Source organism: Mugil cephalus, chromosome 20 (genome assembly GCF_022458985.1).
Source record: "Mugil cephalus isolate CIBA_MC_2020 chromosome 20, CIBA_Mcephalus_1.1, whole genome shotgun sequence".
In the NCBI taxonomy this organism is placed as follows: Eukaryota; Metazoa; Chordata; class Actinopteri; order Mugiliformes; family Mugilidae; genus Mugil; species Mugil cephalus.
The window spans coordinates 4,257,682-4,282,516 of NC_061789.1; the positions used below are offsets into that span (position 1 = coordinate 4,257,682).

The 24,835-nt window shown below is 40.0% G+C and overlaps 1 protein-coding gene and 1 long non-coding RNA gene across 2 annotated transcripts; one reads left to right on the forward strand and one right to left on the reverse strand.

The window, feature by feature from the left end:
• The first annotated feature begins 612 nt into the window (after nt 1-612).
• Nucleotides 613-21,470, forward strand: LOC124998463. Its single transcript, XR_007111060.1, has 3 exons — nt 613-1,449; nt 13,674-14,279; nt 20,206-21,470. It is a non-coding gene; the product is annotated as an uncharacterized LOC124998463 (long non-coding RNA).
• LOC124998458 (ATP-sensitive inward rectifier potassium channel 12-like) lies at nt 14,748-24,356 on the reverse strand. The gene is made up of 3 exons (XM_047572881.1): nt 24,087-24,356; nt 20,385-20,515; nt 14,748-19,516 (listed from the first exon to the last, which is right to left on the reverse strand). The coding sequence occupies exons 2-3, from the start codon at nt 20,405-20,407 to the stop codon at nt 17,929-17,931; spliced, it is 1,611 nt and encodes a 536-aa protein (XP_047428837.1). The 5' UTR covers nt 20,408-20,515; nt 24,087-24,356; the 3' UTR covers nt 14,748-17,928.
• Between the last annotated feature and the right edge of the window lie 479 nt (nt 24,357-24,835).

Consider the following 24,835-nt stretch of genomic DNA (forward strand, 5'->3'; position numbering starts at 1 on the left):
ACTAGTTCTCTCCCCCTCCCCTCTCCAATTTTATCTATCTATCTATCTATCTATCTATCTATCTATCTATCTATCTATCTATCTATCTATCTATCTATCTATGGTGTAATTAATTTTGACATATAAGTGCGTAATTTTACGCAGACTTAAAACGTGCGTTTTTTGGATTAAAACTGCACAAAGTCTAGAATGATGATGCATTCTGAATTAAATCAAGTTTTCCTCGCCAAAAAGTTTCTTGCACGTTTAGTTCACGTCCACATTATCCAACGAATCATGCGTTTGGGTTCAGATTTCAGAAGGAGCTTGGAGACGAAAGATTCTGTTTCTGATTTCTTCTGAAAAAATAGATAAATAAATAAAAGAACAGGAAAAAAAATGGCGACAAACTTGAGCAAACATTCGCTCCGCAGGTTTCTGATCAGGTCTCAAATATACATACATGCAAACGTGAAGGGATTTTACGCACGTTTACGCACCACGAGACGTAAATAATAGATCTGATTTGTCTGAAAATTCAAGTTCAATATTGAACCGGAAGAATCGGTCATTTATACGTTTTTAAAGGCAAAAATATATATATAAAAACAAAATGCAAACCACAGTCTGTAGCTCACATGATTATATCATAATAACTTTTAAACAGGTAGAATTCTTCCATCATAGAAAGGTGCAGTTTTCCTCTGCAGTCCGTCCTCCAGTGTAATCAGAAGCACACCACAGATGCCCACTATGACCAATTAAGGGCCCGGTAATTGGTCAGATCGCGCCTCTCCGGGTCCACGTGCGCGTTTTCTAATTAAATCAACGCCTTAACTGAGACACAGCGCGCGTTTAAATCCAAACAGTGCCGGTATGCAGGAGGGGAGAGACGAGCGAGGACGTTACGGGCCGCGGGGATACAAACACGAGCGCTGTTCCTCGCAACAATGACCCCTTGTATCCCCCGCCATGCGACACACTGGCCCCCCAATCCAAAAATCACCACTTTTTTTCCACATTAACCATGAATGTTGACTCTGATAAGGGAATCCTAACCATGAGTGCATCTCTCTGTCCGATGCTCTGGCTCCTTTCCTTCCTTCTTTCCCCTCCTTTCTTTGCGCCCTTTGTTTTTTTTTTTTTTTATCACAGGTGAATTGTAATCATGTGATCAAAACGAGCGAACCCTAACCCCCATTAAATGAAAAAAGAAAGCCGTTGTGTGCGTATGAAAAAGGAAAATGAGGGGGGAAAGTCGTGTGTCTTCCATTCCAGCATCGCTCCGTGTCTGTAAACTATGACATATAAAGCAAAATGCTCCGGGAGCGCGGGGAGCGCATCTCGGGGAGCCGCGGTGCGACAGTCCGGCTCCTGGAGCTGAAACCGAGGAGCTCCAGGGAGCCGCTCCGGGGATTTCCTTCCTTCCCGCTGTGCAGCTGACAATTTGCGGCCCAGTTTCGGTTTGACGTGAGTGTCGTTTTTTTTTTTTTTTTCGCTCGTGTTTATGAAGTGAAGGAGGAGGTAAACAAACTTTATATTACGAGGAAAGAAAATCACAGTTTACTGGAACCGGGCTGTAAGAATTACATGTTTCTGCCATAATTAATGTATTTGTGATGCTGTGACAAGTTATTTACCAGCGGGAGTTTTGTCTTTGATGTGAATTATCTGTGAGAAATCTTCTTTCCAGAGAAAGAGGACTTAATCTTTTTGTCTGTAAAAAGTTGCCTTTGTGATGTCTGACAGTTTCCACAAATTAAATTACGCATGAAGCGTTTAGAAATACAAAACGCGTATTGTGTAATGCACATAAGCTTTAAGAGTTTTATGTGTGTGTGTGTGTGTGTGTGTGTGTGTGTTTAAATGGAAAAACGGACATGAGACAATATTAAAGTTTTAGTAACTTTATATTCCTCTTTTTCTATATTATTATTATTATAAGAATCTATTCTGAGGTCAAACGCCTTTTCTTAAAGCTTGTTAATTGTTTCACATCATAAAATGTTCATGTGTCCTTAAATAATATCAATTTTTAAAAAAAGAAAAAAAAGAAAAGCTACTTTGTTTTGAAAGACAAAGCACAAATAAAGTTTCTGCAAGTTTCAAAATACTTCAGTGCAGTTTGCAGTAAAACCCTCAAAAAGTTAAACGAAACAAGTCTTTGTCCCAGTTTTTTTTTTTTTTTGTAAATCAGGTCAAAATATACTGCACAGTTAACAACAGTTTTAATTTTAGGATTTTTTGATTTAATAAACCTTACTGCAAAAACTTTAGGATTACTATAATGTCCAATAATGACTCTTTCTTTGTCTGCATGCAGCAAAAAACCTGGACAAATTAAATGCATGTTTATTTCTAAGGCGTCTAGTATTGTTTGTGCAGACGTTTCATTCAAAAATAAAAGCAGACATTGTGTCTGTGGCAATTTTCTCAGTCATCCAGGTTAAACAAATTTAACTAGACGTTCTGAGGCGGACATTAGTTGCACAAACTGACACAACGATGCAGACTCTGCATGTTTGTCATGTGATGAAGACGAGGTAGAGTGGCGATGTCTTTGTGAACCTCACGAGGAGACACAATCAGCTCCTCAGGTTGACAGTTAAAGGTCATCGAGTCTGTGGGTCGACTGCAGCAAAGAGGCCACGAATCGTCCTGTGACCACGAGGCTGTGGGGTCCTCACAGGGCTGGAATCCCTCCAATGCACCTTTATGCATTTCTGTATGAAGTTTATGTGGCATCAAATTACAATATCTTCAAGGCAAATGTACTCAGAAATCACTCAAGCTATTAGTAATAATAACGATACAAAATGGAGTTTTATTTTTTACAAAACTCAAATCCAAACTTGTGCCAACCCAGTTATCTTCTGCTAAAACAACTGAATGATCTTTGGTTAAAAGAATAACTGGAGTTGTGAATATTAGTCAGATAAAAACATGAAGTATTCACGACTAAATCTTGAAGATGAACATGTTAAAACAGCCTTTACATCAGTGAATCCCGTCACACAGAAACATCTCAACGTCCCGTGTGAGAGCAGCTCCCTCTGCTCATCTGGGATCTGACTTTAATTCATTCACTCTCGTCCCTCGTGCACCTGTGCAGGACAAAGCAGGTGTGTCCCCTCCACCACCACCCTCCTGGTCTTGAAGTGGATCAGTCAACCCTGCACAAGGATCCGGTGCCCTGTTAACTTCGCCGTTATTAACTCAATTACAAACTTAATCAACTCTGTCTTATATTTTCTGAGGAGCTTGAGGCACAGAGGCTATAATAATAATAATGAGATATTTTACGTTTATTATTGGTCAACCTCACAAGATCACAAAACTGGAACTGGTTTAGTTTCTGAAGCCACGTTTTTGTTTTGCCTTGTTTTTAAAAGTGGGCCACAGTAGGACTCACACATGCAATAATCCACAAGTAATAAATATCAGTTGGATCTTTATTATAATTTTTTAAATGTCCTCTTGAATCACATCATTTAAAAGTTCAACCCTCTTACTTTTCTTCATGAATTCCTTCAGTGGTGTTACATTTAAATCAATCCCCCTCTTTGACACTTACGTTTGTGCTCAGACGCCAAAAGTTGTTGTTTTTGTGCGTTTGACTTGTTTTGCTCCAAGTTGTGTAAAAACTGGAAAATGTGATGCAAGTCTACATGCATCTGCAAACTTGTGTGTGTGTGTGTGTGTGTGTGTGTGTGTGTGTGTGTGTGTTGCTACCTTAATGAATAGGCCATTGTGTGTCCTGCCTCATATCTCCACTGGCCTGCAAAAGGAAAGAATCTAGTTACTTCAATTGTGTTAGGGGGGGACATCTAAAAGGAACTGATACTGGGGTAAGGGTCCCAGGTGAGAGACGGAGAGTTTAGTTACCTGAGGCTGATTTCTGCTACTTTTTTTTTGTAATCATCCCTCTACTTGTTGTTGTGAAGCTGGCCCCGCAGATATGTTAGTTTTTCTTTCTAACTAGCTTTTATGCTAATTTATTTTTCATAAAACTGTGAGGTTTTTATCAGACATGTGTGTTTGCTCATGCAAGTTTGACACTAAAAAACATCTGCTGTTTGGTACAAATTATGATCTAAAACCTTCCACCTGGTGATGTTTAGTTAGCCTGGTACACTTAGCACCATTTCTTGAGGCGACTGCCGTCTCCTGATAGTGATTCGTGACTGTCAGATGATGGTGTACTTCTTGTCTCAGTTTTAATCCAGTTTAGCCGAAGGAAACTTTAAGCCAGCCAAGATTTGACATCTTCAATAAAATAATCAAAAAATAATAATAATAAGTTAACGCTACCTGGATCACAAAGAGATATTATATCTGAACAGATCACCAAAAGATCCATGTTTGCCTAAAATAAAATAGGTCCAAACACAGAGCCTTGTGGTACACCACATGAAAGTGGTAGACACTAGTAATTCTGAACAGGTGGACACAAGATATCAGCGTTACAGTTACGGAAGTCGGAAAACTAGATAACTCTAGAAAACTAGAAAGCTCTTGCCGTGTCCTAATATAACTTAATGTGTTCAATATTTTCATTTGAGTGCAGAGTGAAATTAAAGTTTTCAAAAACCTTGATATTAACTAATATTATTGCTGTAATATTAAACTAAATTTAGGCTATTTAAGTTCCGTAAATTGTAAATCGAACAGATAGCTTGAAACAAATGATGAGATTTAATTATTTACAGTGAGGCAGAAATTTATAAAAAAAAAATATTCAAAAGTTTTAAATGTTTAACTTAGACAGTTTGCCACGACGCTGTTTGACTGTGTTTTGGTTTTACCAGGTTATTGTTTTTGGCCATTGTTAGCATGACATGGGCTTGTAGTTCCCATACAACACGTGAAAAAATTAAATTACACTGCAACAGCATTTCAACATGTGTATGTGGAAAAATACTGTCTGTACAACCGATTTAATGCAACAAAAACTAATTAAAAGAGCTGGTAAAAGGAATATTACAGGAGCTTCTAATTACTATTTACACACAGGGCGGCCATCTTGGTAACTCAACTTGGGGGTAGTGGAAATTCCAACACGTAATTAGGACATTCTGACTTCTGAGTAGAAATGTAACGCACCACAAGTCCCAGAGATTTATCAAAATGAAATACCGTCCTCATTTTGGTTCCTAACAATCAAATTCACCGTTCTGATAACAGGTTGGGAGCAATGTGTGAACTCAGATGGAGCAGCAGCTACATTTGTGGTATATTCTTTTAAAATAGAGATGAAGAGCTAGTGACGTCTGTACAGTAGGAATATTTTAATGTTCTGCTTGTTTCACTTGTAAATATACAAGAACCTGGAACGCCCACTAGAGAACAACCATCAGAATCAAAGAGACAGTAGTGGAAGTTGTTCTTTTTCTTAACAGATGTAAAGGAAGCATAGATGCGCTACTGGGCCCAACATGGAGCCTTATGGTACTCCTCAGGAGATGAGAGTACAGTTAACACAATGAAACACCATCCTCCATTTTGGTTCCTATCATCAAATTCACCACGCTGATAGCAGGCTTGAAGCGTCAGGTGACCCGAGATGGTTGTCATTGATGGTAGTTTCTTTTCAAGTGGAGAAGAGTTAGCTCAATCCATAGAGCATGAATATGTTTTTGCTTATTTTGCTCATAGAAAATAGTTGTCGGCAACCGAAGAACAATATTAGAAAGTATTATCTTCTAACAGATAACAGAGGACGCATAGATAAACTACTTTCAGATTGGGCCTAACATGGAGCCTTGTGGTACTCCACAGGAGATGAGTGCTCTGGAACATATCGTAAATTTTAATGAGTCTTAGAGGTAGGAAGGAATCATCTGATGTTCAAGGTGGTCCCGACACATGAGTGCTTAAAACAGGTTCATAAGAAATGCTCAAGTATAACAAGTTATTAAAAGAAATTACATGTTGAGACTCTTAATCAGGGTTTACGTTAAACATCGCCACAAATGCAGCGAGCAGCCAGTAACACTGACACTGACAAGCCTCACACTCATAAAGTTACCCTTAAAACTGTGAGTTGGGCGGCTGCAGCTGTGACGGGAACAAGAGGCGAGAAAAATGGGGGAGGATAAACAGAATTGGAAACCTCAATGGTGCCTTGTATCGTGTACAACTGTCCCTGTCTTCTCTTGGAGCGAAAGCAGCAACGTGTCATTTCACATGCATCGGTTTCCCAGTTGATTGTATATGTGTGTTTACTCCGTTTATTTATTTAGCCATTTATTGGCCTAACAGATGATTTTCTAACGGATTCCATTGTAAGATTTGGGAACTTCCAAACGATCCATTTCTGTAAAACAAGAGAACATGCTTGAGAAATGATAATTGGGGCGGAATGAGAGGCGAGGGATGTGGAGATTGAGTCATTTGCAGGAAAATGTAGAAAATGATGTTGAAGAATTCCACCGTCGACAATGGTTTTCTTTGTCTGGAGGCTCCTGCTGCGTGTCTGGTCGGTTGCTGTTAGAGAACATCATCACGTACCATCGATGCACCACTCTACAAAAAAACAAAACAAAAAGTTCAATTCCCGTTTTTCCCATCAGACTCAAAAAAATAAATTCTTATTAAATGACTAAAATGTCCTGGCAGATGAGCACAACAACATGTGTTTCAAATACTTGAAAGTAACTTAGTACATTTACTCAGTTACTTCACTCTTTACTTAGAGTTTGGGTTTCTATTCTCATTAACTAAACTGGAAAATAATGTTTTTTATTCCACTACATTGCTACTCATAAGGCTTCTTTCACATAAGAACATGAACAAACAAAATTTAAAAATGACGCATTATTATAAATGAAATCAAAAAACGCACTATTTGGCCTCATATACGATCACAATAACTATTTTCCACCAAAAAAAATAGTTACAATAATACAAATATTATCATAAACTAATCTTTAATAGTGAACACAATATTTTTTTATAGTATTTATATTTAATATCTCCTCATAAAGATAAATTAGAATCTCTTCTGAACATTATAACTTAAATTAAATGAGGTTTTGTTGCACGACTGGTTGATACGTTTACCTAAAAAAAAATAGAAAAAAGTGAGTTAGCTTCTGATATACTGAAATGAAAATGAAATAAATTGTTAAATCTGGTTGTTGCTGTCTTCTCAAAGTTTGGTAAAGCTTAATTTCCTGCTGCTGGCTGCAGATCCCGCTGAATAATAAAGAGGTCGCTACAGTTAATGCATCTCTGCGCTTCATTACTATTATTTCCTTTTTTTAAGGCCCTCAAGTTTAACATTAAGACAGACACTTCTTGTGTAGAATAGAATAGAATAGAATAGAATAGAATAGAATAGAATAGAATAGAATAGAATAGAGGGCATGCATGTGATGTCACAGCTGGCTGAAGTCTCCATGGTTACGGCCACTGAGTGGCAAAAAGTGAAAGTTGAACATGGAGATTAGCAGCATTAGTTTGACTTTCATAGCGTCTTAATTGTAGAAGTGATTAAAAAATAGCGAAGAGCTGAAGATTTCAAAAGCAGTCAGAAATATATTTTATATTTTTACAGATATCTGCCAAAGAACAGAGAAGTAAATGTATCACTGCGTTAGAAGAAACAACTGGATCCAGACAATGAAACCTGGTGTTGTGGTTCACATTTAGTGTCAGGTAATATTAATTTATACTGTATTTTTTTGATGAAGTCAAACCTTAAGTTACTTCTTAAGTTACGTTCTGGAGGGCTGTCAGATAAGTTTGTTATGTACGACAATAACTATTTCAGCTCCAACAATAAATAACAATAAAATAGAATATTTGTGATCACTCCTCGTCATTTAACGCTACAGTATTATTTGGCTAACATTACTTCTCAGTAAAGCTCTTAGCGTTAGCATCTTCTATTCAGCTACATTTATCATAACTGAAATGACCTAAAACTAACTGAAACTGAGGCTAAACCACTTTTCCAAATTCATACTAGTTCATATGAATCATTGTTGAGTCCAGTTGTTCTTCATTTAATCTGATAATCCACATTTTCCTGGCCTCTCTGTATTTATTGCTGCATTTCACCATGTTTTTGCCACTCAGGGGGCGTGGCCTCGAGCAGAAGTGACGTCAATGCATAGCCATAGAAAATAAACTTTATTCAGAATTAATACAACTTCATGTGCATTACAGGGAATTTTCGTTAGATTTGCGTCATTTACATCCGTATCGTTGACTTAAAATTAGTAATTTCCTGTTTTGTTTAGTTTTTTTTCTGAACTTGCGTAACCATGACTCTGAACTTGCATTCAAATCACTGCTGTAACTATTTCCAAGTCAATAATGTGACGTCCCGGCATCCAGCTGACTGGAAGCTCCTTCCACCATCATCATCACCATCGCTGTGACGTCCAGTTCTGACGCTGCATCGACCTCAGTTCTGCTTCGCTCGTGTTTACAGGACAAAGTCGGGGCGGAAAAAAGACGTGAGAAGGTGGTGATGTGTCTTAGGAGCAAATATGGAAAATGAAGATTTAAAAAAAAAAAAAAAAAAACTGCAGAAGAAGAAGTCATTTTCCAATCATGAGTTTTTCTCGGAACATTGAATTAAGCAGCGTGAACGGGCGGGGGGGCCTGGAGGGTCTGGGGGCTGGCTGGCTGGCTGGCTGCAGAGTCGCCTGAATGAAAGGGCTCGTTGTTTGATGCAGGGAGAGCGAGATGAAAGGGGAGAGGGAGATGGCGAGTTTGTCGGGCATCAGTCCCCTCTCCTATCGCCTTCTCACCCCGCGGCCCTCCCTCGCTCTGCCCATGTGAGCTCGAGTTCAAACGCAGGGCCTACAGCTGCTCGCATCCACACACACACACACACATATAAACACACCACACACTCGGAGTGCACACAGCTAGATGAGATATGCGTGCTACATACTGTTTACAAGCAATAACACACAACAAGTCAGATGTGCATCCACCGGTAGAAGCTCTGAAGTTCTGCTGAAAACAAACAAGCTTCAAAAACTAAAACTTTTATCACCCATAAAAACTGTCATTAATACGTTTATGGGCGTCAAAGTCGGAATTTATTCATGAAGGAAAGTACGCACACAAAAAGTCTATATATACAACCAATCAAAAGGCAAAAACTAGACATTAAGTCGATTATTTGGCTAATTATTTGTCGTATTATCTGCTTGTTACACGGGGGTAAAGTGCAGATTCTCGGCTTTAATTTAATTTGAAAGTCTCTACGTCCAAATTGGAGTGAAAGTGTAGGAATTACAAGCATTTCATGGACGGTGTATTTTTAGCTGATCAAACGGGGGCTTCGTGGAGCAAGCGGCTTCTGCAGTATCTCAGCAGTAGAAGGGTGTGGGGCTGTCACCGATCAGCCACAACATTATGACCACCGACAGGTGTAGTAAATAACATTTAAAACCATCTTGTGACGATTCAGTGTTCTGCTGGGAACTCATTCGTGTTGATGTTACTTAGACAGGTAGCGCCCGCCTAAACCAGACTAGACCCCCCACCATCCCATAGCAATGACACACACAAAACACACACAAAAACACTTTAGGAACAACTAAAACAACATGTAGAACAGTAGAGGTGTTGACCTGGCCTCCAGATCCACTAGATCCCAAACTGACAAACTGATCAGTGGGATGTAGGAGACCTACACAGTACTAGGGTGGCGGTCATAATATTTATACCTTGTTATGTCTTCAAGGAAACCCCCCAAAACATCCAGTTGCCTTTTTCCGAGCTTTACTTTAAATATCCCGTGACCTGGATGACTGAGGATCTTCACAGACAGACTAAACAGCTGCTTTATGATCCAGTGTGAGATATTCCTTCATCATTTCTCCAATAATTCTCACAAATAAGAACCCATTGAGTGTTAAAATAAAAGCCTGGAAGGTAAAAAAGAACCCTTCCACAAAATCTGGAATATTCTCAATCAATCAATGTCCATGTCTACTATATAAGTTACAAATACATTAAAAAAAAGGGTTGAAAATAAGTTTTAAAAGGTCTTTCATAAAAGAAATAAAAAGACTGGATGTAAATGGAACCCTTCCACAACATCTGGAACATTCTCCAGAAGGTGGACACATCAATGTCCTGGTTTATGATAAAGAGAAGATTTAAACAAGCAAAGGTGTAGGGATGACTTCACTTTTCATGAGTCCAGTTGTTCTTTAGTTTTGTTTAGTTTTTAAAGTGACCTGGATGACTGATAACTCTCCCAGACTCAAAAGTTTTTTTTTTTTGTGATAAATTCTTTCATTCCTCATATGCAGCTGAACTTTTTGATTGGATGTATAGAAAACCCTTCCTCTATATCCGGCCATGGGAAGAACATTCTCTGGATGTTGGGCTTAGCAGTGTCCATGTGTTTCCTCAAAAGTGATTAGAAAATGAGCTCAAAAGCTGTTTCATTAAGCATTAAAGGTTATAAAGTTACTTCTAAGTGTGGTATTTGCATTTAGATGATGATATAATGAGAATCCAAAGACACACAGACGCCACACTGAATGTTATCTCCACATCTGGAGCTAATAATATTTTGTATAGCGTTTCGTTACGACTAAAAGAGTCAGAACAGAAGATGCCGCCACGTTGTTGTTGTCTGCAGCAGAGCAGTCAGGTCGTCAGTTCACTTGAGTGATGGACCTTTATTTTTAGCTTGTGTAAAATTCATTACCCACGCTCGGCATGAAGCCTCCAGACTGAGGTGACTGCTCCAACAAAGCCGCCCTTGTCGTGGTCATTTCTCATTGTTAGCGTTGGTGACATTAGAGCTTTCCAGTCTTGGATGCATTCATGTTCAACAAATAACATTTTAAGCAGATCTCACCACTGGAAACCATTCATTTTGTTTCACAAGTACAATTTATGTGTAGCGTTTAGTTGAGCTGAGATTGCTGAATGATTTTAGCACCTATACCATACCCAAACACAACACAAATATGTGTGTTATTGGTGTAATTAAATTAAATTCTCTTAAATTTGAATCCACTGCAGCTCTCAGAGCGGTCGTCCAAAATAGATTTGAGTTATTTTTTTATAATATGGAGTGAAATGAATGCTTTACACATGGATCAACCACTGTTAAAGTTTCTATAGAGCGGATACAGCAATATAAATATGTGTCAATGTGACATGCTCTAGTTAAGCCAAGATATCAAATCTCCTCAATTAAGTTTCCTCAATGTGTTTCATCTTTACTGATCCAAAACTAGGGATGTGCAGATTGATACTGAAATGTCGATACTTTCGATACCAGGTCTTTATGCTCTAAGATCGATTCTCAAATCAGAATATCGATACTTTCGATACTTGAGTCATTCAAGGTAATGTAGGAACAAAGTGGAAAGTAAGTAAACGTTTACCAGACGCATTAGGGTGTATTTACACAAAGTATCGGATCGGTATCGTCAAAAGGGAATCAGTGGTATCAAACAGAGATGGGGGGGGGTGCATATCAGGCTACGGCATCATACGCAGTTTAGACTTTTGTGTAGGGTGACCAGATTTGAATCTGGGAATTGGGCATTTCAGAAAACACAATGACATTTCAGAAAACACAATGACAGTTCTGTCCAATCAGAAACAAAAAGTGTTGTCCCTACCCTCAAATGTGGTTGTGTTTTGTGAAATGTTGTTGTGTTTTCTGTAATGCTGTTGTGTTTTGTCAAATGCCGTTTTACTGTGAGGTCATTGTGTTTCCTGAAATGTCATGTTTTGTCAAACGTTGTTGTGTTTTCTGAAATGACGTTGTGTTTTCTGAAATGTCGTCATATTTTCTGAAATGTTGTTGTGTTTTCTGAAATGTCGTTGTGTTTTGACCGTCAGGGCCACCGTAGTGCCGAGTCTGGGTATGCTCTGCACTGTTGCCGTAGCTACAGCGGCAAATTTGATGCAGAAGCTTAAACCACATATAGGATGGCCCTCTTTGGCCAAATATGTTTTGTGAATCCTGCAGTAGAGATGCAAATGAAAAATAAGCTACAGCTTGGAGAAGGATCTAAATATGATCTAATATATAATCCAAATGTGGCTCAATCAGAAACAGCTGGCAAATTAAAAAACAGTGGACGCGCACAGATGTTTGGGACTAAAAACAGGAGGGGCAAAAATTGTGACAACAGGAAGTAGACAGATAAAAAAAAGGGGAAGGTCAGACAGTAAGACAGAGATCAGTGGGGCATTAGTGCCTGAGGGGAGGATGGAAAAAAGAACTGGATGAGAGTCAGAAAAGTCCAGAACATGATGGATACTCTCTGGCACACACAGAAACACACATCCCATAATTAGCACGCTAACAGGCAGTTAAATGTCCCACACAAAGACCCACTGTTGAGCCTCCGCTGCTCACTTTGGAGACAATGCACAATAGAAGTCAGTGGGAGCCCCCGAAATCACCCTAATAGCCGACATGGCCCAGCACGGCTTCTCCTCTTTTACCATCCCACCGATCGCACTCATTCACTCACTCACTGACTCGCTAATGAAAAGCCGATAGCCTCGGGGGCCTAAGGTTACCGAGCAGCTTGGCCCCACATCCTCGTTTCCCACTTTTCATCTTTTGGCCACTGAAATGCTTCTCCGGAGGCTCGTCGTGTGGGAAAGGCCTCGGACTGACAGACAGAGACGGGGGAGGTATAATTAAAGGAAGATTAGGTCAGAAAAGTGGATTTTCAGATGAATGCAACGAGCCTGCACCTCTCTGCACTTTAGCCTTCCTGAAACCGAAGGAAACAATGAGCACTCTAGATGTTGATTAGTGTCGAGAGCTCAAAGTGGCCCAATTACTTCTTATACACCTGTCCAGTTTCTGTTATTTAACGCTTTTTTTCTTTTTTGCATGATTTAAAAGTAAGAAATGTTTATGATAATTTATGAGAGACAGATGAGAAGCCTCCACTTTGACGTAATAACCTTTTACAATATAGAGAACACAAAAGTGATGTCAACAACAATTGTAAATGCATAAAACTGACTTCATGGCACATAATTAAATGCACATCTTATCAATCTTATATATCAATCCTATATGAGAGAATAATTTCTTAATTTGTTTCTCTATTTCTTAAACTTTTTGAGGATGTTGAGCTAAAAAAGTACATTCTGAAATATCGTTCTATTTACTCCAACACAGTTTGTGAATAAAACCACACATTTGAGAAATATTGAAGAATTATTGATCGATCAGGCAAAACATTATGACCACTGCCCACTAGTGAATCATTTTCTGAATAAAGCGTGAAGTGAAGCAGATTTAGGTGGCTTACCCTGGTCCACAGCTCTTAATCGCTCGCTAATATTTACCTTATTCTCCAAACTTTAAATGCAAACTGACCCCTCTACTGTATCTACTGCAGCCCTGTATAGATCAGCCATAACATTAAAACCACCAACAGGAGATGTGAATAACATTTAAACCATCTTGTGACATATTCTCTTGGAAAACATGGAATTCATTCATGTGGATGTTTCTTAGCCAAGTAGGACCCACCTAGACCAGACTAGTGCCCCCCCGACCCTCCCCCACCCCATAGCAATAGTCACTCCTTGACGGCAGCAGCCACCCTCAGCAGGATGCAACCACAAAAACGCTTTAGGAACAACTCAAAAAACATGAAAATAAATCAAATTCTCCTAATTTGGTAGATCCCAAACTGATCATGTTTCCATGTTTCCATCCACAGAGGCCCCCTCCCCTCAAGCCATAGGAGCCGAAGGCCCCACACCAACAACATCCTGGTCGACCTGCTGCTCCTGCGTTCCCTGAGATTAAATGATTGTTTTTGTCAATGGAGTCTGGTGGCTTTTAGGAGATAGAACAAAAACAGCTTCGTCTGAGAATGCAGCCTGAGAGCAAAGGAAAGCCACAATAATACTGTAAATATAGTAATTTACACTCACTGTGGATACGTTTGCTTAATACTGGACTTTCTGCCGTTTTAATTCATGCTGCTCCACCGCACACAGACTCCCACACTCATAACTCAGACCTGAACACCTGCTATTACAGCTATAGATACTCTCCCCAGAAGACATTTTAACTGGGTAATGTAATGCACAGGTGGAATTAACAATGCCTCAGGCCCATTAAGCGTCCCAACAGACCCTATCAGTGAACCGGGCTGCACAAAAGCCACGCCGTGAATGCACCCACCACCGGTTCCCTCCATTCAAGAACCGGTGATGACTGGAGCTCGGCCAGCAGAGGGCACCGGCCTCCACCTCATCAGCAGCAGCTCGGCCCGTCTTCATCCTTCAGTCTTGTAGATCTTGGTGTCCAAATCTAAAATGTGAGTGTTTTGAGGATCATTCGCTCTCTTTGAACACTCATCAGTCGCTGGATTTAAGCTTAAAACCTTCCTGAATGCTTATAATATGTCATCATTTGAAATGTAGAGTAACTTCTAATGCTGTGGAAACAAACTCAGAATGATTTTAGGTTTAAGTTTACAAATAGACTGAAAATGTCCAAATGTGAGCCACTTATTTATACTGGTGGTGAAGTGTAGTGTCATGTGATGACGCCTAGAGCCCCTTGGCGTCAATGCGGTGCCTCTTGTGAGATGCTGCGTCAATTGCAATGTCCCCCAATGTCCAAAAGTAACAAAGTTTTGGGACACTTATTTTGCAGCACATCCCAAAGGAGCTGGTCTGGATGATTGATATCGGGAAATTTGGAGGCCAGGTCAAAACAAATCCTTCTTGCACAATGAGGTCACTGTAATTAAGACGTATTTGCTGATTTTGTTTTGTTTTTGGTTTGTTTTTTAGAAATGGTGGAGGTGAACGGTACGTTAATGCATTGTAGCTTAGTGCAGAGTTCTTTGTAATTTTCACTTCTCACTGTTAGCCACATTATGCATTACTTTCAGCCTTGATCATCAAGTGGAGAAGAGAAATTTGCTATAGAGACCAAAACATTTTATTTATTTATTTTTAATATCAGTCATAAACATGTTTATTTGTACTGTAAAGTTTAACACGGAGGTTTATGGGGCTCTTTAATAGTGATGTGCGTGTCGATACTGAAATATCGATACTTCCGATACCACATCGTATGCTTTAAAATCGATTCTCAAATCAAAGTGTCGATACTTTCGATACTTTATTCATTCGAGGTAATGTAGGAACACGGTGGACAGTAACTAATGTCTTGTATTATTTATGAAGCTATGATTTTAAGATTTACACACAGTATCTGTATCAGATCGGTATCGCGGATACCAGCCTGAATTTTACTCAGTATTGTAAAGGAAAGCAGTGGTATAGAAGATCACTTGTGTAATAAGTAATTTTTCTGTCTTACAAATTCATCAACTTCCAGTAGAACACAAACAACCACTTGACAGGTGCAACTGAAACACAATAACCACCTGTTTTGAGGCTGCGTCTGATCAGATCTCTGCTCCGCTCAGAACTTTCTGATAGAAACAGCTTTAGAGGCATCTAGTGGTTAAAGAGGGTGATAACAGACTGAGCAGAGGAGTCTGTTTATGTCTCATTAGACTCATGTGTTTCCAGCACAAATTTCTGACACAGTCCAAACGATATAAATGTTTATTTGAAACATGAAAGATGTACAAGGAAGAATAAAGTGCTTCAGATTCATTTTTTTCTCTCCAAGATTTAGTGTTTTAGCTGTTATTATAAGTTCAAGTGTCACACAGTCTAACAGTACAGACTTTTAAATGGACGGCCACTCAGCGTTGTGTTTCAGAGTCTGGATTAACATTAATAAAATTTAATAAAATCAGAGCAGATGCACACATTTCCTTAATTGTTTCAGGCACTAAAAGCACTGATTCAGATCTTCAAGCAGGAAAAACACAGAAACTAATTATTTTAAAGAATGATTTTATCTTTAAAGGCCCTGAAATCTATTTTCTCACTGCTTAGTTCGATCAGACTGATATACAGAATACAGACATTATTCGGTATTCATAAGGGGAGTTATAATTTAAGGAAAAATTAACTTTAATATTCAATTCAGTTTATTCGTACGACCATGAAAAGTGTTTCAGTCAGTGGTGTGAGATTATGGAACAGGTTCATCACGGAGTTAAAGCAACGTCCAAACCTGAAACAGTTTAAAATGAGGTACAAAAACATAATTTTCAAGAAGTACAGGGATGAGGGAGGTGTTGAGTAGCACTAAGTGTTATGAGGATATTGTATTTATTTTTATTTACAATAACTCTTCCTCTTTGTCTTGTTTTTTGTATGTGTACGTACTGTACGTATGTGAAGGTATATGTTTATATCACGTATAGTATATGACTTTAAATGTGAAACTGATATGCAGTAAAATTCAAAGTCCAATAAGAGTCAATAAGAGTATTTACCTTTATATATAACTTTCATCTTGGCTGATAGTGTATGTTTCTGTTTCTGCGTCTTCCCTGACACTTAGACAAAGTATTGTTGCATCTAATACCATTGAATGTCTGCCTCCCACACATTCACATAAATACAAAATCAAACACACAAAATACGGGACAAAGTTAGAAAAATAAATCTTTAAAGAATAATATTAGGTGGTCCTATTCAAAAGTAACAGGGAGAAATCATTTAACACAGCAGAGGTTCACTGTTGCTTTACGTCTTCCTGCATCATGATGAAAATGTCAGTGCACGTGCACAAACTTTTACACTCAAATTCATCCCTGACTTATCGCACATTCACAGAGACTTCACCTTCATCCCTTTGTTTCCAGCAGAGCTTCACATCACCTCACATCGTATCATCAACAATCTAGCTGCAGACTCCAATGAATAAATCAGTAAATTCAGTAAAATCAGTAAATTGAAGCCATCTCTTAGTTTTGTTTCTGTTATCACGGGCTGAGACCTCCACAAGAAACAAACCAAGAAATTAAAAAACACAAAGAAAGAAAGAGAGAAAAACTAATTTAAAGTTTTGAGATAATGTCACTAAATACTTTTATTTTTTAGGATCTATAGCAGTAACTATAACAAATGTCTCAGTTACAACTCAAAATACTATTGACATACAATTTAAAACGCAGTGGTGTTTCCTCTACATTAAATCAAGACAGAAAATCTCTCAATTAAACCTTTCGATTGCACTTGGAATGAATTATTGAAACTACACATTAAACAGTATTATACCTTTATAATCTGAGGTGTTTGAGTTTTGGGGGGAAGCAGACTTTGTGCGTGTGCTCAATCTTCCTAAAAATAAGAAAAAAAAATGATTACATGATAATTTATATTTCTTTCACATATCTTGATTACATCAAGAGAAATTTTAACTTTTATTTAAATCAAGTAAATTTTTAATCCTGCAAACTATCGGCTGCATTTCTAAACTAGGTTCCTAGAACGTTTGGTCCCTTGAACTTTCACCTTTCATCTACAAGAACTTTCCCAAAAGATAGGAATATCTATTACCTGCAGGATTTTGCTTCATGACCAGACTCTACAACTCTCTAGTCCAGTTTTCACCCACAGACCCTATTTGCCAAGTAGTAGCTCAGAAGCATGGCTTGAATCGCCTCCGAGCCGATAGCTTCAAGTAAAAAGAAAGACTTTACCAGCTATTGCAGACGCTGACTTGACCAATCAGAAAATGGTCAAGGTTGCCAGGGGTAAAATAATTTCCCCAGTATCTTATTTAGACCACAGTCCCTGCAGTGGAAACAAAATCCCCAAAGGTTCCTGGTCCCTGCAGAAAGTTCCTACTGTCAAAACTCAATCTATTATGCAAGACAACACTTTGTTAGTGACTATTTATGTTGTGCACCACAAAGAAATGTCTTCAATTACTTTTTTCCGTCTCCATGAAAATAAGACTGAAAAGGCAAAAAAGGGGATTTGAGTTTCTGTTCTGTATCAAAGCCGAACCATCAATACCAGCAATAGAAAATCACCGTCTTCAGGTCCAGCTCTAGGGGTGAATGTATCCTCATCCTGGACACTTTAAATCTCTTGATCACTCTTATAGGTCACTGGGTCGAGAGGAATGGCGGTTTGTAGAATGTCAAACTCCATCTGGTTGTTGTCCATGTCCAGAACACACATGACGTCTGAGGTCATGGTCGCAGTGTCGTGGAACATATTTTGTAGGTCAATAGAAAGTGAAGTCCTCCTCTCCTCCGCCCTGTCCTTCCCTACCATCTGAGAGCCGAACATGTCGTCCTCTTCCTCCCCGCAGCTCAGAGCTACCTCGTTCTCGTAGCAGAAGGCGCTCAGCGACCTGATGTTCAAGTCTTGTGTGGATCTATGCGCAGACACGGGAGTAGTGGGAGAAGAAGGCTCGCTCGCGGCCTCGTCGAGCTCCTTGGCGCTGAGATGGGGCGTCGACGGCACCTCGTAGGTTTTGTGGAAGCGAGTGTAGTCCACCTTGTAGCGGTCTCGGTCCTCGTAGATCACCGGCTCGAACCTGTGACCCCAGAAGATCTCCCTGGCGAGGTAGGAGCTACGGAACTGGGTGGTCATGGCCGTCGCCTCCACCATCCCCTCCAAGATCACGACGATCTCAAAGTCATCTGCCTCCAGATCAGCTCGACTTAGAGTATATAAGGGGCTATCTTTATCTATCTCGTGGACTATAACCAGAGGAGACACTAGGAAGAGCCGGTCTGTGCCCTCATCATAGCCCACGTTTAGGTCCATCTGCTCCAAGGGGAGGAACTCGCCCTCAGCGGTGACATATGAACGTATGAGCTGGGCGCGGACATGAGCCTCCACGATGTGGCTCTTCCGCAGGTTGCCCACCCTCCACATGAGGCACAGCCGGCCGTCGCGCATTGCAATGACAGCGTTTTTGGAGAACACGAGGGTCTGGTTCCTCTTCTTTGGCCGAGCCATCTTGGCCATGATGGTGCCAATCATGAAGGAGTCAATGATGCAACCTACGATGGACTGAATCACCACAGTTAATACAGCGACGGGACACTCTTCCGTAACACAGCGCCAGCCGTAACCGATGGTGGTCTGGGTCTCCATGGAGAACAGGAGCGCCCCGACGAATCCATGGACATGAAGTATGCAGGGAATCCTTTGAGCCTGCCCTCCAGCTGTGTGTCCAGTTGTGATCCCTTGCAGGCCACCAACTGCCTGACCGTCACCTTTCAGTGTCGGTGTCTCTTCAAAGTCCCCATGCGCCAGAGAGGCACTGTAAAATATTATGCCAAAAAACAGCCAGGACACCATGAAGCTGGTGCAGAATAAAAGCAGCAGGTATCTCCAGCGGATGTCGACGCAGGTGGTGAAGATATCCGCTAGGTAGCGCTGGCTCCTTTCCTCCATGTTGGTGAACACCACGTTGCATTGCCCATTTTTCTTAACAAACCGGCTCCGTATTTGGCTGGAGCCCCTTGTGAGAACCTTCCCGTTGTAGTTGTTCATCCCTCCTTCTCCCCTCCCAGCTCCGGACCTCCTCCTCCTCCTCTTGTCCTCTGCTTCTGAGTCGCAGGTCGAGTTCTGCCTGTGGCCGTTGTGGAGTCCCAAGCTGGAGATCTTCTGGCGTTCGTCCTCTGGCAAAACGTCTGACACAATGCTGTACCTGTCAGAGGAGAGCGGGAATTAAAGATTTAGTAAAAAGGGTTAGGGTTAGGGTTGCCGTTTGGGTTGGGGTTAGGATTAGGCTTACCCTCATCATTTTGCAATTGCAGTTGGAATTATATCTGTTATTGCCGGTATGGACAAGAAGGACACAAAGACACTGTGCACTTTCTCGGTAATGGAGATATAAGAGGATAATACCTGACTCATTCAGGACGCACACGACAGAGGCAACATGAAAACCAGCTGCCACACAATTTAAAGGGATTAGGTGACAGTAATAAAACATATTTAACTCGTGGTTACACACTCGGTTTGTCAAGTGGATCAAACTCCTGTGTGTGAACAAATCAAACTAACCTCTCCTTTCCGTTGGGGATTATTACCAGCGAGGAAGGTGAGTTCAATTTAGCAATGTGAGAAGGATCATCGCAGATTATGGGATTATTTGATTTGAGTCACTCAGACAACCCGTTTTGAGATGGACACAGACAGAATTATATATGTGTCACGTCGCCACATGTAAATAAATGTTAATCGTTCATCACCCACTAATTCCTCAGAGATCTGGTTTAATCCAAAAGCAAATGGATCCGTGTTTTTATTTAAATATCTTTGCTGTTAAAGGTAGGACAGTCAGAGAAAATGTTTTGATGCCTCCTAATACGACCTTCTTCTTCTTTGTTGCAGGGGATCCGTTGCAGCTCTTAGCCTCGGCCTTTCCAAGGATCTGCTTGCTGTAAATATCCCTGAGCTGAATCTGACTCACCCCGCCAAGCCAACTTAACAAACCTCACAGTCTCACAGGCCATTTTGAGTCGAGTTGTTTGTGTGAGGCTGTGAGTTACAAGCTGCCGCAAATCCCTCACCTGTGGCATCTACTTGTTCCCATGACACCAAAGATCGGCGGTAAAGGGCACAGGTGGGAGGATGGACTCTGCACTGATGCAAAACATTAGGTTTTACGATGTTGGTCGGGTTTAGTCCATGGAGAAGAGGCCTGCAGGACACACAAAAAGGGCAACAAAATCAATGAGCCGTGGTTGATCGTCGTATAAATGCACAACCAAATGTTATGTATTGTTTTAGCCAGCGAAAGATGTGGGTTAAGACTTTTGAATCTGAAAAATATCTTATTCACAGTTCACCTGTTACCACTGTTCATCCAATTCTTTATTTCTAAATGACTAATGGGGGGTTAGATTTTAATAGGAGCATTAAAACATCACGTAGGCGTTGCCCATCGCAAACTCTCATGACTGGAGTCTGTTAATGACCAGATACTTACCTGTAGTCGAGAGTTATGATCCTGTTTTCTTTCCCCGCTGAATGATACTCAAACCACCCATTATCGGCCAAACTGTGTTGTAAATTGATGGCTCCACCTCCCCTGTTTAAATTTTCAAATTTGCTCATTGGGCAACACCTGCACATGTTCCTTTTTAATTTCCAACCCCCCACCGGCCTTTTACAAATGAAGAAGCTACTTGGATGAAACATCTTTGAGAACTCTACAAGTACCGTTGTCCTTATTTCAGCTTGTCTTTTGGACACTTCATCTTCATGCTGATGTGTTTATATAGACAAAACCGAGCAATGAACCAAATGCTGCAAACTAGTTCACCAGTCAGTCTACTCACAAAGAGATTAAATAAATAGTGCAGATTTTTTTGAGGGTGCGTTTTATCATGGCAGGTCCATAATCAGTGTAGGTTAAAGTAATTAATTATGACCACCTTCCTGATATTGTGTAGGTCTATCTTGTGCCTCCAAAGTAGTTGTGGCTCATTAGAGAATAGACATGAGTCTTCTGAGGGTGTCTTGTGTTGTCTGGTAACATGGTGTTATTAGTCAGGGGGTCTTTGAGCTCTTTGGGATCATCAGTTTGGGATCTAGTGAGTTTTGAGTTGTTCCTGAAGTGTTTTTGTGTGTGTCTGTGTCAGGCTGCATCCTGCTGGGAGTACGTAGCTGCTGCCATCAAAGAGTGTCATTGCTCTGGGTTTGGGTGTTCCTCGTCTGTTCTAGGTGGGTGCTACATCTCCAAGTAACATCCACATGAATGAATGCCAGGTCGAAGTTATTTACTTCTCCTGTCAGTGGTCATAATGTTGTGGCTGATCCATGTATCCACAGTTGATGGTGGTCTTTCTGCATAGCCCAAATATGTGAAAGCAATGAAGAGCAGTGGACCAAGCTAACAAACCTGAATCACTTTACGCTTGATTCAGGAAATTATCGTTGTGTTGCCGTCACTGACTGTTGACAGACAGCTGTGAAATATAAAAGAGCTGTGTCTATAAAAGGAAGCTGCATCATCTGTTACGTAACCTCTGATGAACAGGAGGCCGGGAGAGTGCGGCCGACACAAGTGTAGATGCGGAGATGAAACCGACCAGTTCACGGCCGCCAGGTAAAACTAGGGGTTTTAACTGAAGCCGGTTTCCATAGCAACACGTCTCCTGTGGCATTTGGGTGACGGAGGGAAGTGGAGAGAGTCACCAGAGACGTATTGGAGGAGAGGGGGTGGTCTAGAGTATTAAGTGCTCTCATAACATGAGTCACAGAGGTAACAGAGAGATAGAAAGAGGGAGATGAGAGGAAAGGGTGCAAGGCCAGCACCACAACACCTACGTTTGATTTAAAATGTATTTAAAAAGGTTTAAAAATATTCTGATAACAACCCGCTGTGACTCAGGCCACAGAGCATGCACCTTTTTTTTTGTTTGTTTTTTGCTAACGAAATAAAACTCCACTTAAAGTGTGTGTATTTTAATGAGCTTTTTCTTTTTCCTTTTTGTAATGTTTATGTAGAGAATCAGACTTATTTAAGACTGTATTTACTGTTAGTGAAGTGAAGAGGTTGGGGACCTTTGGTCCTTTGGTCTACCTTTGGTAGACTGGAACAAAACGAGTGAGTATGTGACAAGAAAATTAGTTGACAAGGACTTCAGGAGTGGAATATGATATTTACAGTGTTGAAGAACCTTTTAATAGAAGAAGTAATTTAGTGTAGTTTCATTGTCTTGTGGCGTCCCACACGGCTAATCACTGGGGCCCCTATTTTTCTTGTTGTATATGCTGCCTTTTGCACAAATTAAACATTTGTTGTGTTGGTTTTAGACTATTGCTTTAATTTCAGTCTTTTACTTTGTGATTTTTGCTTGTGAAAAGCGCTCTATAAAGACATTTTGCTCGCTCACTTTTAGCCATCTATGTAGCGATATACAGTGATGTTGTGGAGGTCTGTTACTGTATCTTTTAGTAGGGTTAGCGTTAGGATTGTGGTAAGAGTAACCCTAACACTAGAGTTTTGCAGTTTCCGTCCCCCAGTTTAGAAAAATACTGAAACCTGCAGGCTCAGTGATAGAAGAGGAATCAGGTTGCACAAGTTTCCGCTTCCTCTACAGCTTTTGATTAAATCTTCAGATACAATATGGCAGATAGACACTAGAAGAGCCATTACTCAAAGTGGTTTTAGTCATTTTCCATCATATGTTGATCAATGAGCTTTAAGGGAGGTATCAGAACCATTTCAGTTATGTAGCATGTTTTTTTGTTGAAGATAAAATATTAAAAGCAAACCCAAACTTTTATCTAGTTTGTGTTTTTTAGTAAAGTTAGACGAGTTAAATCATGATACATTATCGAATGATCATTGAATTCCTTTAGAGTGAAAGTTAATCAATACACAGTCACCTCATGAGCCAGCCCACAGAGCGCTCGGCCGTCCAGAGGATAATTCCCACTTTACCCAGACATCCCAGACAACCTCTGTGTTTTTTTTGTCTTCCATATTGTCCTATTTTCATTTTTGCAAAGCATATTATGTTTCCTAGTTCATATGGTGACTGAGCGCGTGATCACGCTCCTTTAGGATGCACTTTCCATGTGACAACCTGAATTTTTCTATAGATTATTATCAGCTCAACTGTCTACAGTTTGTTGTCCAGTATCCTACTTATTTCCTGGATCTATACAGAGTAGCCAAAGCTTTATAAAAGTACTACTGCTCAGATTTTTTTGTGGTTAAATATTTTACCTCTTCTGTTTGATTATGTTTTCCGGACTAGTCATAAAAAAAGAGTGATAAAAACAAGATAAGACAAAGCAAAACATATCAAATAAAGTCAACCACATACAAACTAAAATGATATTAAAGTTTATTTGGAAGATTTTCTTTAAATGAAAGGTTTCTGTTCCAAACACATGGGGATCTCAGGACTCTTTAAAGCTGATGACTAATATTTATGCCGTTCTTATCTCATATTCCTCTTTATATTAGATATTGTAATAATTTTTTGTGTTCACAGGGTGCAGATTTTATTGGACAAAACATACACAAAGTCAACATGAAAAAGGAGGATGGCTTTGACTCAACATGTTCCAGTTTGCCTCTGGCTTCATGGTGGTTTACATGTGTGTTGGAGTTGTGTTACTGTTTCCATGTACATGATGTTTGCATAATCTCAGAGAAAGAGCATCAATCTTTACCGTTTGGGGAACAAATACACATATTCAATGAATAAAAAAACTGAAGATAAAACATTAAATTTAACAGAAATCACACTCACCCTGCAGATTAGGTCCTGACACTTGGTTGTAATTTGAATTCTTTGTGTGAAAATCACTTTCCAAAATTTCGCTGATCAAGGCTGAAGGTCCATCCAGAGGTTCATGATCCCTGCTTTAATTCCTCCTCTCTCCTAGTTTCTTTTCTCCAGTTTCTCCTCCGTCAATTGTTCATGTTGTGTTTCTCTCTTTTAATCCTTTATTGTCCTTCGCTGATTATAATCCTGTCTGTGTGCGTACTCACGCACCTCGGCCTGAAAGTGCTGTGTCAATCTTCCCTCTGTACTGCATTGGTTCAGGATGAAGGGATGCAGGGAGGGTGGGAGGGAGGAGATGGAGAGGAGACTTAACAGTGGGCTGCTACTTTGTTCACTCTAAATGTGTGGAGGTGTTGAATAATGCCTGATCTGCCCATGTGAGAGAGCAGGAACCTGTTTGAGTCATGATAAATATCCTCGAGGAAACAACAGAAATCAGAGTTGTTGCTGTAAACTGTAAATCAGTCAGTTAGCGGCAGCATCCTGTGACGAAGTACACTTTACTTGAAGTGTTGCAGTGAACTTCCTGTCACGTAATCCTTCCCAAATGTGCAAAGAGGGAATTTGATTGAGCAAACAGGTTGATAGGAAGTGGAAGTTTGTTCAGTATTCTCTTAATATTCCAGCATAAACAATGGAAAATAACCGACAAAGGGTTTTGTGACAATGACACTAAGGAAAATCTAAGCATACGTGAGTGGACCAACAACAGA